Source organism: Trachemys scripta, chromosome 3 (genome assembly GCF_013100865.1).
Source record: "Trachemys scripta elegans isolate TJP31775 chromosome 3, CAS_Tse_1.0, whole genome shotgun sequence".
Taxonomy (NCBI): domain Eukaryota; kingdom Metazoa; phylum Chordata; order Testudines; family Emydidae; genus Trachemys; species Trachemys scripta.
Window position 1 is genome coordinate 160,349,501 of NC_048300.1, and position 16,204 is coordinate 160,365,704.

General features: G+C 37.9%; 2 protein-coding genes across 7 annotated transcripts in view; one reads left to right on the forward strand and one right to left on the reverse strand.

The window, feature by feature from the left end:
• MCPH1 (microcephalin 1) overlaps nucleotides 1-16,204 on the reverse strand; it is a 226,099-nt gene that overhangs the window by 84,346 nt on the left and 125,549 nt on the right. The window lies entirely within an intron of this gene.
• The window catches only part of ANGPT2 (angiopoietin 2), a 64,510-nt gene that overhangs the window by 29,138 nt on the left and 19,168 nt on the right, over nucleotides 1-16,204 (forward strand). For 3 of the 4 annotated variants that reach the window (XM_034766364.1, XM_034766366.1, XM_034766367.1), the window contains 2 exons: nucleotides 3,049-3,281; nucleotides 6,150-6,280. In XM_034766364.1, the coding sequence (XP_034622255.1) occupies nucleotides 3,049-3,281; nucleotides 6,150-6,280 (364 nt within the window). The remainder of the gene's footprint in view (nucleotides 1-3,048; nucleotides 3,282-6,149; nucleotides 6,281-16,204) is intronic. The other variant, XM_034766365.1, reaches the window with a different exon arrangement.

The window sequence follows — 16,204 nt, forward strand, 5'->3', positions numbered from 1 at the left end:
CAAAATGATATCTCAGTGGTCATGCCCAACTTAAAGAACCTTTACTCAATTAAGAAATAATAAGGGGAAATCCTTTGTTTTGGTAAGCATAAAATAATAAAGCTGGAATGAGATGAGCAGAGGAAAAAAACCCCACTGGAACCTCTGTATTCTCTAATTTATACAAATTGTCATTGGTGATATTATTGCCTAAATTAAGTCTAAAGCTAACTATTCTACCACTTTTCAACTGAAATAGTAATTTTTAGAAAACATCTACTAAAACATTCTCAAAAGAAAAATGATGTAAAAACTGAAATTTCCAGAACCCTCTAATTTTATAAATGATTCGCTTTGTTCGTGAATTCTTGCTCCTCAAAGCGTAAATGTATTATTGTAAATACAAACCCTCACTTTTGCACTGCCTTGTCTACAACTATTAACATTGCATAATAGAATGTGTAGCTAATACTAAAGATTAATGTTGGATAACTGATTTGTTTCAGTAGTGATTTCCTCTCTGTGCACTACAAAAGTGTTCTTAAATACAACATTTTTAGTTTGATGGTTATGTTTTCCCATGATCAATAAAGGAAATACCATTGTGTGCAATGAAGCCATAAATGTGCAGAAACTCAGACATCTTCTTTAGGACTAAAATAAAAGCACTACCAGAACTAACATAAAAACAGACCAGGACACACCAACTGAAAGTGGCACCTGACCCTGCCAGAACAACAGATGCAAAATCTGCAGCTATACCTCCACTGCTACAATGTTCAATACCCCCACAGCTCAGCCTTTCACAATCCAGGGGTCGTATGCGTGCCTATTATATGTGGCATACCTCATCCAGTGCACTAAATGCTCCAACGACTATGGGTGAAACCAGATAATCGCTAAGCCTTCGAATGAACTCACATAGGTAAAAGACAAAAGCACCATATCACCTACTGGTGAACAATCACTCTATATCTGACCTCTCAGTCCTCATCCTCAAAGGAACCCTGCACAACACCTTCAAAAGACGAGCCAGGGAATTTAAATTCATAACTTTGCTAGTTACTAAAAATCATGGTCTTAATAAAGACACTGGATTTATGGCTTATTACAACAATCTGTAACTCACTTTTTGTCCTATGATTACAGTGGTGTAAATGGACACTTCACCTTCAATGTTAGAATACGTGCTAACTACTCATGCTTAATTTACATGAGAGACGGGGATAGGCGAATATGCACTATGGGTCTGACAGAAAATCTGCATGCTAACTCTGCTTTGAAGGCCGGGGTCCTGTTCTCGAAGGGCACTGTGACATCCACCATGATGATCTTCTTCTGGTCCTCGTTGGTGATGACGATGACTGGTTGGTTCCGGGGATGGCAGAGTTCATGGCAACCTTCCCTACAGGTGGTGGGTTGTCTCTGATCAGGCGATCTTGGATGGCGTTGTGTCACAACTGCCAGGCTCTTGAATGGGGCTTGCAGCTACTTACTATCCAGCCTAACCCAATCAAACCTTGTCTCATCTCAGCTTACAGAAAAGTTGTGTTATTGTCTGCTAGTACAGGGCTATCCAGCTGCACAGTCAGATCACTGCCAAAGATTACTGCTACCATTTCTAATCCATTACATTGGGGAGGAGATGATCCTATTCAGGCCCCAGGCTCCCAACCATTCCATTTGCTGAAAACTAGGATTAAAATCCAGCCATTATCCCTGCCCTCTTCCATATCCAATGGTTGCCCAGTAAAGGTGCCATAGCTTTTGCTTAACCAGCTTCATTCACCACATTGTCATATTAATCATCTCTGAAGGATGTTATGAAGGGGACAAAACTAATTTCTAATATGAATGACGCATAACTGTCAAACCTCAGAAGTTTATTTTAGTTTCAAATAGTAAACAATTTGGAGATGAATCTAAAAGTAGCAACAGCAGAATACTTTAGTCTACATCAAAACCATATTTTTCAATGAGAAAAAAGGTTGGACAGACATGTTTTGACATTTGTGTTTGCTGCCCTGTTATATTTGTGTATGCTCCCTGAAGACTTTATATACCAGCTATCTACAAACAAGAATCTTTATCCAATGGGAGCAAAGTAAATATTCAATTTTAAAAAGTCACTATAGTTTTTGACTACAGATACCAGACCTGAGATCACCACATCATTACTGAAACATGTAAGAATGATCTGAATACTGGAGGTATTATTTCTTAACTTTCCAGCATTCAGTTTATCCCTTCAAAAATAAATAAATAAATAGATAAATACAAAACCAAACCCAAAACTCTTATGTTTTAAATAAACACTATGAAAGATTTGACCAACATCAGAGCAAGTTACATCCTTTTAACCTTCTCCCTCTCCAATTCTGGAAAAGGTAACAAGCACACTTTCAGTAATTATATATTCATAGCTTTTCCAAATATAACAGTCAGAACTAATTTCTATTTGTTGAGGCCAAAGAAGTATTTAATTAAAAAACTGGAGAGAAAATAGAAAGTTGAATAGGTTTGATCTTTAAATGGGTCACTTAATTCTAATGATAAAGATCTCCGAGGCTAGCTTTTTCTCTTCGGTAATTTAAGGAAAGTATAGTATTATTCAAAGCACTTGAATAACCATAAATAATAGTTACTCTAGTCAGTCTAATCAGTTTCATGTCGGATTCTCCTACTACCCTCAAGAGAGATGGTTTTCCTTTCAAGTCCAGAAAGGAAAATTATATTTTTCCCTTCATACTACCGAGGTATTATGGAACACATAAGAGTTGTTATGGTGTATGAACTGGCATACTATGCAATGGCCAAAAAGTCGTTCATTTATTTGACTAATAGAACAGATTATAGTTATGTAATGCATCAAAGAAAGCATATGTCAACTAAATACAGTTCACGGTGTTCTGCATGACACTGCGTGTATAATATTCTCTGCAGAATCCAGTTAGAAAAATCAGAATAAAAATATGTTAAGATGGAAAATAACGTCTATAACAGGCTTAATAGTCTTCAGCTAAAAACACAGAAGTGCTGAATTGACCCTAATTATATTCTTTTTATTAGCTTTCTAGAAAAAAAAGTCCTTGATATGGAAGACAAGCACACACTTCAGCTACAATCAATCAAAGATGAAAAAGATCAACTTCAAGTACTAGTATCCAGACAAAATTCAATAATAGAAGAACTAGAGAAACAGTTAGTCACTGCTACGGTAAACAATTCAGTTATGCAAAAACAGCAACATGATCTGATGGAGACTGTTCACAACTTGCTTACTATGATAGCTACACCAAACTGTAAGTGAAGTATAAACACTATTATATCAGCCGAATAGCACTCACTAACTTTGTGTATCCTTACATGTTCTATCTTCTCCCCTTAGCATCTCAAATATGCATTTATGTATTGTATTGTCTTAAAGTCCTGCATCAGTGAATTGTTTGACTTGCTATATTATTTAAGACTTATCCTGAAGAGGTAAGCCCATTAGTCACAACTTTTCCCTCCCCCCCCCAAAAAAAACCCTAAACCAAAACAAATATCCCATACATTTGTTTTCAACAATATTTTGTTTAGCTTCTGAGAGTTATATTGCTTTGCTTTGCCAGACCAGTTCCTAGTAGGCATCCCTGTTGAGTTTGACAAGTTTCACATAGTCTCAACATGGCACAAACACATCTAGCAGCCTTGTCAAATAACTCTCATCCAAGCTGGATCCTTGCACATCCAGCTGGGCTGCCAGCAGAGTTTGTAGTTCCTCTTCCTGAGGGCAACTGTAGGCACAGGCTTTGTTGACACCGGCAACCTCTCTGTCTCCTCCTTTCAGTTCCCCAGGTTTGAGCAAGGAAGGAACAGCCAGGATAGGCAGCTGAAGATGAGGGGCTCAATATTAGCCCAAGGCTCCCTCAAGCAAGACCCACAGACAGCATGCATCTACACCCCTGACAACTCCAAGCAGACTTCCCGACCCCTCCCCATATACCCTAAAACCCACTCACCTATGCTAACCATATCTGGCAAGATCTGTGCGCTCCATGTCCAACCCTACCGGTACTTGGGGAAGGGTGCATTGACCAGATGCTGAAATTTATGGCTATATGCAAATTAGTTCCAAGTAAGACTAAAGAATCTTTGTTCATTAGGTTGACAGGGGCTGGGAATACAGTGCAGCATGCATATCCTCTAAATTTATGATGTCTGAAATTACCACACACAGTTTAAAACAAGTTTTTTTCAGTACAATTGAAAGCACAGTGTGGATGATTTCAATATTCTCAATTCAGCAATCTCCACAGAAACCAAATTTGCTTATAACTTTTAGCTACCATAAATAGTTTGGGCCTACACTTTTACCTATGTAAAAAGTTGCGTCTCAAAAAGTATTTCCAGTGCATTCTAAATATTTATTGTTAAATTAAAATTAAACTGTTTAAGAGTATTTTCTTTTATTATTGAAAGCAAAAGAGTTTAAAAATCTAACCTTATTTTTCACATTTTACACTGTGTTTCTCTATCTAAGCTGACTGCAATATAGAAAGTAATGAAAACACTCTAGTTTAGTTGATTTGTAGTAATTTCTCTTTGCATTTCTCAAGCACTAGGCCCAATGCTTCAAAGTCTGATTGCAAATACAAGCAATTAATTTTTAAATAAGAAAAACATTTTTCAAAAAAACAATCTTGAAGACATATCTATGATTGTCAATTTTTTAAAGAAACCAAACCCCAAATTTTAGCCCTATAGCACTTTATAGTATTTCACTGAATACCATTCCTGAAGCTGTGCACATTCCTGCTGATGTTATCTATTATGCTAGTGAACAAATAAGTAAACAAGTCAAAGTCATGTTGGCTACAGAACCATGAAACCTGGAGCGGAAAAAATAATGATTGCCAACAAGACAAAATCAACAGGGAAAGCTTCTAAGAAAGCTTACAAACAATAGTGTGTGGAAAAGCAATTATAAAGTTGAATGTGTTCTTTTTATATTTGAGGTAAACTAACTATGTAAGCAGGTAAACTGATAAACAAGCTGAAAAGAATAAAAATAATGCTAGAATTATTTACACACATTTACAGGTGGCTTATCATTGTGGTGTGTATCCACGTTCCTCTCTTTGAATCAAAAATAGGAAACATATACTCTACTGCTCCAACACAGTATCCACCCCAAAACGGTCAAATATAGATATCAGCTAGTTGACTAAATGCCAGGAAATTCCAAACCCTCTATCAACCAAACAAGAAAATACATTTTATATTGCGCTTTAAAACATGACCAGGCATAGGCACAGATGTAATTTTTTTTTTTACATCAACAAATTCCAGAACTGAGGAACCCTCACTGAGAATGCCCCGAGCTTCACCCTTGAACATACAGAAGCAGTCATGCTGAGTGCAGAGACTGTATGGTGCACATTAGCTGAAACTTCTGACTGGCAGTTATGGGTAACCCCAGATATATGTATACTATGGAGAGACCCATCTCTGCAAGCAAAGGACATACTGTTGTACTGGCTAAGAGGCTATGTTTTTGAACTCCAATTCATCAAAAAAGAACATAGTTTCTCGTGTAGACCAGTTCCATTTGCCCCCATCAAAAGATACTGTACTAACTGATTTCAGTTTAAGAAAAAGTTTGTTTATGATTCAGACATCTTGCTGACTTGAAGACATCGGCTCACTTATAAGATCACCACAAAGGCATCTTTGTATTTACATAAGGAATAATATGAAAGGATGTACATATAGTTGTACAGATATCTTAGTACATGTTAGTAATTAGTTTGTAATACAGATAGCATCAAATTCTCTAATGAGAGTTGAAACTGCTAAACCCAAGGAAAAAATATGCCTGTTATTCTATTCAAGCATTCAAATAGGTATAAAGGAATTGATACTTATCAAGCAGTTATGTTTGTATCTGAATATGAAGAAGCAAAACATCACTAGTGTGTTAAGCTAATTTCCTCTGGTGCTTTCCACCAGCAGGGGCAGGGCAAAAACCTACTTCAGGACTGCAAAGTCAATATACTGTTATTTCATTACATTGTTAATTACTATTACATCATGGTAACTTTCTCTCAGAAAAGAACTTGAGCTCAGAGCTATTTGAGCTATTTATCTATTCTTATATCCCTTCAATGTGTTTATTTCATTTTTAGCAGCCAAGAACAACTTTGTGGCTAAAGAAGAACAAATCCGTTTCAAAGACTGTGCCGAAGCATTCAAATCAGGACTTACAACCAGTGGAATCTACACCTTAACAGTTCCTAATAGTGCAGAAGAAAAAAAGGTAGCGTGTTCCCCAAAGCCTGTAACTCTAATTGTGCAGTACCAAATTAACTGTTAAGGAGATAAATTTTTCTAGCAAATAAGATATTTTAAATCCAAATTGGGTAACCAGTCTTTTAAACTAATATTTTCTTCACGTTTGCTAATGGCAGCTTATCACTCCTCCAGCCAGAGCCCTCACACCCCTGCACCCCAACCCTCTGCCCCACCCCCCGGCCCCACCCATGAATTTTGTTATGTCCATCAATATGAAGGTGATTTGAGGGAAAAATTAGAGGAAACACCGTAGGCAATTGGAGCATTCTTGCTGTAAATACTTCCTCAATTTAGCAGCACCTGACAGTTCACCAACAGGACTCTCCAACACAATCTTAGGACCATAAATCCTTTGCCAATAAAGGAAAGCCCAATAAACCATTGACGCTTGTCAGTGGTTAAGGGTGGAGTGAGGCAGACCTTGCAGTCTTTTTCCCTTTACACAGACCACAGTTCCGTCCAGCCCAGCCCTCTCAGATGGAGAAAGGCCTAGCAGTTAAGCCTCTTTGGCAGTTTACCTTACTCTAAAAAACTGGATGGGGGAGAGTAAATGTAAGTGGCGGCTGTAGGCAGGCAGAAGCTGCCCAACATCGATGAACACACTCATTGGGGCTCAGCCAGGCCAGCTGTGCAGTCAGTGAGGCCTTGTCTACCTGAGAAAATTGCACTAGTTTAACTAAAAGGTATGACTTTAAACTGAGGCTATGTCTACAATACAAAAAGGTGTTGTTTTCTTAATTCAGATTAGCTAACTCATCTGAGCTAATTTGGGTTAAAATAGCAGTGAAGACATCGCCACACCCCTTAAATTTGAGCTGCTAACCTGAGTTAAAAGCTGAGTTGCCATGTCTGACCCAAATTAGCTAATGCAAGTTAAGAACACACCTCTTTGTAGTGTAGACATACTGTTAGTTAAATTGGTGCAAACCCCTGCATGGATATATTTATTTTGGTTTAAACCAGGCTTATTTCAGTTTATTTTAAATACATTAGAAATCTGGGGGTTTGCACCAGTTTAATTTACATCAGTTTCCAAAATCAATTTTAAATCAGTGCAACTTCCTCATCCAGTCAAGGCCTGAGGGAGGGGTTCTAAAATGGCTCTAAGGATAGCTGGCAGGACTGGCAGAGAAGCAGTTGTGTGGGCTCTGCAGCTTGCAGACAGTTCTGGCAAGAACCACAAGTACAAGCAGGTCTAGGGATGTGGCAGTATAGTGGAAAAACCCTACAAAACCCAATCAAAATGCAACTGTGTGAAACGTGGGACACTTGAGAGAGGTACCAGAGTCAGTTAAGGCCACTGTCTGAAGACAGGATACTGGGCTAGATGGACCTTTGGTCTGACCCAGTAGGGCCATTCTTATGTTCTTATAAGGACAACAGAATTAGGAAGACAGATAATGCCTGGAATCAGAGCCAAAGAAAACCTGCAAAACAAAACAAAATAAAAATTCAATGAGCATCCACAGGAGTGATGCTGGATTAATGCATATTTTTCTGTTTTGAGTTTCCAAGGCAACATTAGGAGTTATTGTGGTGTGCTCTTAAGTCCTTTTTTGGCAAATAGTTAGACAATGGCAATTGACTGTGTGTTATATGATTGCACTAATTACTTCAACACTCCTTCCAATATCTCTCAAATCTCCCTTCAGCCTCTGGATGGAACTTGGCAGCTTTACATATTTTATATCCTCATCTGATTTTTATACACCACAATTTAATAGTGTCTTGGAAGAAAACCATCACAGTCAACTGGTGGATAAGCTGACAATTTGAAAGCATGTGACTGACAGCGCAAGTTTAATTTTCAGACTTGCTGCAACAGCACAATAAGTGCTTTAGGATTTAATCTTGCTGCCATATATTTACAAAGGGAAAAAATATCTAATGAATTCTCATAGCTTTTTTGTATAGTGCATATGGAATTTACAAAAATATTATCAGAAAGTGTACAAAATGAAAGATTAAAAAAGGGGATGTTTGGAGACACTAATATGTGAATTGATATATATATCTTACAAGGAAAATTAAGTAACATGAGATTCCACTGCTGTAATGAAATGAGGGGTAGGGTTGGCGTGTTTAAGATGCCTAAAAGCAAAGGAGTTTACATTCACAACTTCAAATGTTAAAAGAGATGCAAACCATTGAATAAGTAAGCACTGGACTACAGCAGTCAGACATTACAGTAAAAGTAAAATTATGGAGACTATGAACAGCTGTTGTGGTCCCATTTTTTTGCCTTTGGTCTTGACTCCACCTTCAAATATAATATATGGGATCATGACTATGTAGCTTGTAAAAACATGTGCCTGTTAACAGTATAAGAGAGAACTGATTTATGACTATCAGAGAGTTTAATAATATGGCTTAAATTCAAAAACATTTTAAGTAACTTGTGAATTGTTTCCAGTGTAAGTATTCATAGCATGATTCACCTGTTTCTTTAAAAAAAAAAAAAACTTCTGAAATTGTGTGTAAAAATAGTCAAAATATACCATCCTTGTGATTAATTACAATCAAACTCTTTAGAATGCAAAATGTAATTGACTGTAAAATATTTGCAAGGCTCATATTTTAATATTTAGTTTTGCAATAAATATTTGAACAGAAAGACCTAAGATACTTCGAAGATTTTGAGAACGGGGTAATTAGCTATGTTAAAAATGAAAAATAAATTCACCTTGTGTACTGCAGATGAGGGAAAAGAAGACATTAAGAGAATAGAAAATATATTTTTGTTATTTCTTAGGGTATCAAATTCAAATTTTATTTTACACTACCCCTACATTTTCAGGTCTGAGGCAGTTTTGTATTGACAATGCATAAAATGAAGTGTCAAGAGAATCGGTGTGTATATCTATATCTATATCTATTCTAGATAATCAACATGGTAACACAATTTTCTATGGTTTATGATGTGGATTGCCATACAGACCAGGAAACAGAATGAATTTTTTTATTTGCCAAAGTGCTCCACTTCTCTTTATGTTTTCATCTGTTCCTCTTATAATACCTTCTGACCTCCCATTGGTTATACACAATTTCTGTGTAAACCTATGTTACTGCATTATTGGTAGATTTAATCATAATACAGAATTAAATAAGTGTAGTATAGAGCTAGGTGCGAAATGGTTTTCCTGGCAGGAATTTTTTTGAGATTTTGAAAATGTTCCCATTCTTCATTGGGATGAAACTGGGACCTGTTGAAGTTTTAGATTACTCCATTTTATACTCACTGTTGACAAACATCCAAAAATTGAGAATCAAGTCCCCTAAAACAATGACATTGACTTAAAAATCATGAGACTAAAAAAAAATGGTATCCTTTCCTTTGCCTTCTGGTGTTTGAGCCTTTAGAAGTCACATTTTCAAGTTTTTCCCCACAGCCATGAAGACTGGAAACTTTTTTTTAAGAAAAGGAAACCTGAGATTCTCAACAAATTGCATGCATCAATGTATCTGAAAGCAATCAAATATTGTGCAATGAAGTTGTGAGAATGGCAACATTATATGATTTCAAAAATCATGTCACTTACAATTTATGAATTTAAATAGTCCTTGTTTTCATGTTTTGGTGCTGTGGCTAGCATATCCAGAATCTCTCCTTTTCCTTGAATGGGAAACTTTGTTCAGTATTGGATATACATTAGTGTTTTGTACGTGTAGGAAACATGTAAATGGTTGCTGTTTAGTTTATCATTTCATCATAATCTGTTAGGCAAGGTACAGAGTTTAACTCAAATTGCATAATATCCATAGCGTCAACTTTTAGGGCTGGATCCTTAAAAAGATTTACACACATGTTCAACTTTACACATTGAGTAGTCCCACTGACTTCTCACAGTGCGTGAAGTTAGGCTCTTTGGTACAAGGACCTTCATGCAGCACCTCATACAATATGGCCCTGATCCTCTGTCCTCTAATGTCACCATAATATAACTAACTAATAATAATCAAGTTTTGTTTCCACATGGTGCCACAGCTGCTAGGCCCCTGAGCCATCTAGCAGTTTGTTCACAAAATACATCAAATATGTGCACACGTGCATGTGCACACAGGCCCAGTTTGCTGTAATCCGAGAGGCTAATATTTTTATTTGTGTTTGGCATCTGTCTGAAGATGCCTGCTGCCTGTCTAAACCTGTATCTGTTTTTCCTGTTTCCAACCAACATTACAGTGGAACGGACATCCTGGGAATGGAGGTAACTCTGAACAAGTTGTTACGGACTTCAGCCACTGGGGGGGAGGGGGTTTGAGGCTGCAGCCATGAGTGTGGGGTGAGTGTTAGGGCATCTGACTCTCTGGAGCAGCAGGGCTCAGGGCTTTAGATCGGGGGCGGGGGGAGCACTGGGGCTCGGGGCTTCAGCCCCATGGCTCCGCTCCTAGTTTCAGCCTTGCAAGGTGTGCTGGGACTCAGGGCTTCAGCCCTGAATCTCCATTCCTGTCTCTGCCCTGTGGGGGGAGGGAGGGCGCCAGGACTTGGGGTGCGCCACGGCTCTGCTCCTGGGTTTGAGGGTGGGAGGGGAGTGCCAGGGCTCAGGTGCTTTAGCTCTGGGGGAAGCTCTGGGGCTGAAATCGGTGCTTCTCTCCTATCTAAAGCCCTGAGCCCCTGTGCCCCCCATGGGGCTGAAGCTGGGAAAGGAGCTGTGGGGCTGAAGCCCCATTCCCCCAAGGATCAGAAGCCATGACACACACACACACACACACACACGGAGACCTGATCCCTCCTTCACCCTGTGGCTGCAGCCCTAACCTCCCCTCCCCTGGCTGAAGCCCTGAGGACTAAAGCCCCGAGGCAGTTTTTTTTTGGTCTCCACTACTTCCAGTTCCAGAGGGTGTCCGGTTGACTGGTAAGTCCGTAACTCTGGCCTTCGTATCTTTGAGGTTTTAAAGTCCAGGGGAGTTATACCTGAGTAAAGAGTGCTAGAGAAAGTCTTGTTTTCATTTTAATGTAATTCTTTTAAAGGAATTCTGATCCAATTATATACACCACCAATTAGCCATCCCTCATTTTTCAATTTTCACATAAGTTACTAAATGAAAAGAAATCCCTGTCCTTGGAAGCAAACTTTTACACAGTAAATCTACTGTGTTTCTTTTAAACTAAGCAGCTGTCCCTGTGTCTTCCCCTTACTCACATGGCCCATCTCTTTCCTTAGGCTTTTAAGATTTTTTTTTTTTTTTTAAATCAAGCTATCTTTGTCTGTAATCTCTAAAAAATCTGATAAATCCTTCTAAAGTATCTTATTCCCCTCAATTTAGTTTCTTTAATTTAACCTTTCCTTCTCTTTACTCTTCATCTTTATTCTTCTACTTTGTTATTCTCCAGCCCAAAAGGCTGATCTTTAAACCACAAAATTATTGAAATATATATTTAAATTACTATCTTTATAGTAAATATTACATTTAGCAGATATAGATAGGAACCTGCATCAGTCAAGTAGTTAGTAACAGGATACTAAATTTCACCTCAAAGGCAAAGTAAAAGGGGTTTACTCACATGAGTAAAGTTGAGTAACATGAGTGTTTACAAGTTGGAGGCCTAGGTTGCCAATCAAGATTGTAAGTATGAGGGCAGGGGACTGGACTCGATGACCTCTCGAGGTCCCTTCCAGTCCAAGGCTTGGTCTACACTACCCCCCCCAATTCGAACTAAGGTACGCAACTTCAGCTACGTGAATAACGTAGCTGAAGTCGAAGTACCTTAGTTCGAACTTACCTTGGTCCACACGCGGCAGGCAGGCTCCCCCGTCGACTCCGCGGTACTCCTCTCGCCGAGCTGGAGTACCGCAGTCGACGGCGAGCACTTCCGGGTTCGACTTATCGCGTCCAGACTAGACGCGATAAGTCGAACCCAGAACTTCGATTTCCAGCCGTCGAACTAGCTGGTAAGTGTAGCCAAGGCCCTAGAATCTATGAAAAACAACAAGGAGTCCGGTGGCACCTTAAAGACTAACAGATTTATTTGGGCATAAGCTTTTGTGGGTAAAAAACCACTTCTTCATCTAAAAAGCACTTCTTCAGATGAAGAAGTGGTTTTTTACCCACGAAAGCTTATGCCCAAATAAATCTGTTAGTCTTTAAAGTGCCACCAGACTCCTTGTTGTTTTTGTGGATACAGACTAATACGGCTACCCCCTGATAAGTAAAGAAAGTTTATCACTGTTTGAAGGCAATTTAGTACTCTGCGTGTGATTAGTTTCTGCTCACAGTCCATTTCCCTATGGAGAGGTCTGTAAAATAACAACATGCAAAATGGCACCGTCAGAGTCCATACGCTGAAATCTCAGGTAGATAGCTACGTTCTCACCCCTTAAAACTGGTATCTTCAGAATAGTAGGTGAGATACACTGGCACATTCACATTACCTTGCAATACCTTTTCTACCAATAAAATTGATTTTGATCTTCATGGCTAAAAAAGTGGCACCTTTCAAAAGAACATAATACATATTACAAACCCAGCTGATTCAGAAATCTTTGGTGTGGAAATATGCATCCTGCCTCTATTTTAAGATTATATTTATCAAATCAGTACTGTTAAGAAAATCCATTAAATAAGACTAACTTTTTTTTTTTTTCCTGGAACCACTTCTTCTGTTCATTCCTATTAGTCTTGCAAATTTTATTTTTTGTATTTCTGTAGCCACTATAGCATGCAAGGTACTTTCCAAATAAAAGTGAAAACTCTGTCTTTAGCCCTAAGATTGTAAAGTCTAAAAAAGAAGCAGATACTCTTACTGCTTGGGGGTGTAGATGAATATTTGCTAAAACAGAGAAATATTTTATATGAGACATCTGCAGAATTTAAGTAAATTATTCTATTTTATGTGATGTAAAATCCCACTGTTTGAGAATATTTTAATCTTGTTAGAACTATTTGTTTAATCCTATTTTAAGGAGTTTATAACTTTAAAACAAACTCCAGTGGAACTGAAGTTTAGCCCAAGCTCTCAGGCCATAAGGAAATTGTTAAAATTAGGTCCATCTAAATTAATATCCTGCCTCTATCATTGGCTATATCTGATGGTCCAGAGGAAGGTGAACAAATTCTTTATAATGTACCAGATAAATTATGCAATGCTTTACATACACGTACAAATTCTTTCCTGACCCCTTCAATGATTAACTCAGTCTGATGAATAAGCCTTGATGCCTCTGCCATATCAATATCTTAACTTGAGTAGCTGCTTAATAAACTTATTTACACCCATTTTAAAATCCAGCTATGGTATTTGTCTCAATTGGCTCTCATGGTAATGAATTTTACCTATGCATTATAGGCTACATAAATCAACTTTTACTGATTTTAAATTTGACTGCTCAGTTTTTACCATACCTTTCATAATTTTTAATGCTCCAACTTTTCCTTTAAAAAAAAATAATCCTAGTCTTTACTACATCTCATATGCATTCTGTATCAAATCATTAACTATAAAATAGAGGTGAATCAAAAACAACAGGCTTTGGGTATAATAGAACCGCTCAACTGAATGTAACTCTTATTTACCAATAATGTTAAATAGTAAGGTTGCTGCCTTCAATTTAATCCTACTCATATGATATACTCTAAATAGCTCAAATTTGTCCCTAGTCCAACTCATTTTCTTCCTCTCTTTAGCCTTCCCAACAAGTTTCAATAGCATGACATAAGACTATCCTATCTTAAACATATACCCCAAGTACAACCTATCACTAGTATCTTCTCTGCTTTGGATATCCTACATCCTAAGATCAATTGATAAAACCTCTTTCCTATACTTCATATTGGCACTCTTAGAGCTTCCTCCTTGGAAGGTGGTACAATGAACCAGTACGCATTACCTTGGTTACTTTATAATTAGCCATAGTAATACACACTTGCTGTGCCCATATATTAAGGGGACACACTTTTCATCCCAAGATGACCTACACATTATTGCCACATACAAAGGCTGCAAGAGAACTCAAGGATGAAATCATGGCTCCACTGATGTTAATGGGCATTTTGCCACTAACTTCAATTAGTCACAGCTTTGATAGGAGGACCTAGAAATTGAGCTAGAGGACAACCTGAAATAGGTAGACAGCTTAAAGGTCATGCGTAGTCATGATTTTGGGGATGTAAGTGTACCGTCTAACAGTTAGTGATAACTTTAGGAGGGAGAATATACAAGAGGTGCTTTTTTTTTTTTTGTGCAAAAAAAATAAAAAAAGCGGGGGGCGGGGGAGATGAGTCAGAGCTTAACTATGAAGGAAAATCCTTGTTATCAGGTGATAGATGATATTCAGTGGTCATCGGTTTTGTTTTTTTAAATCCAGTCTAGGGCAGTACATAAAAAATATATTCCATTGAAGTATATTGTTTTGACTTATGGGTATGATGATTGATCCATTGCTTTAGGTGGGAATGAACAACTTTATTTGAAGTTAGACCATATGACAGTTGGAGTTAAATGGGAGAAAGAGGGTAGAGCTGAAATCAACAAAACATTTGTGATGATGCTTCCTTGCCAACTAAGTTGGGTCCAACAAAAATGCTTCAATTATTTTGGTACTGATTAAAAGTTAGCTTATCTTAACATTAATAAAAATATATTTAAACCTTTTCAAACAAGTGTTTAAAATATCCAAATATTTTTACCCCTCCACAGTTGGAAGCATTTTGTAAAGATTCAGACCTTCACTACATAGGTAGCAAGGAATACAGTCTTTAACAATACCAAATGAAACAGGCTAGAACCTTACTGCTAGCCCATATGGATTTCAGCATTGGGTGGTAGATGATCAGAGGGGGAAATCAAACAAACAATTACAACCCATACTGGATGGGGACCACATCCTAAAAGAAATCTTTCCTGAACCCCCTCTTCTGGCTTTTAAAACACACCCCAACCTCACCAAGATCATCATCAGAAGTAAACTCCCCACAGACCAGAACACACCAACTCAAAGCGGTGCCAGATCCTGCCAGAACAGATGCAAAACCTGCAGACATATCTCCCCTTCTAAGATGACCCACCACACAACACATCTTTCAAGACCCACGGGTCCTACACATGCCTATCATACCATCCAGTGCACTAAAGGACCCAATTACAACTATGTGGGTGAAATGAGACAAACACTACGCTCTCAAATGAACTTGCACAGCAAAACAATAAAAGACAAAAACACCCTATCACCTGTGAATGAACACTTCTCATAATGCAATCACTCCATATCTGACCTCTGAATCCTCAAAGAAAACTGCACAACATTTTCAAAAGACAAGCCTGGGAGCTTAAATTCATAGCTTTGTTAGACACTAAAAATCATGGATTTAGAAATCACTGGATTTATGGTTTATTATAACAATCTAATCCATTACCCACCCACTCCCCTTTTTGTCCTCTGACTGCAGAAGTCTTAACCAGCCACTTTATCTTGAATGCTCTCTTACAATGTGTATCAATTCTTATGTTAAACAATCTGCCCCAGCTTGTATTTAGCTGTGATGCTCTGAATACATTTCCCAGACCTGAAGAAGAGCTCTGTGTAGCTCAAAAGCTTGCCTCTTCCACCAACAGAGGTTGATCCAATAAAAGATATTACCTCACCCACCTTGCCTATCTAATATCCTGGGATCAATATGGCTACAATAACATTCCAAACTACATTTGACGTTGACAGTGTCCTTTTAATACTTTGTATTAGTTGTCTTTAGGACTTCATTTACATTCTGCAAAATTAAAGGAAAGGTTCTCAATGAACTAGCCATTAGCTTACATTATGCAAAACGTAAACTAGTGGCAGAATGTCCTTGAGTCACATGTCACACAGCAACACCTTATTTTTAATTAATCAGTGTAATTTTAATACAGGCAGAATAAGAAAAGGGATCTTTAATGATCGTAGATAGTCCAAAC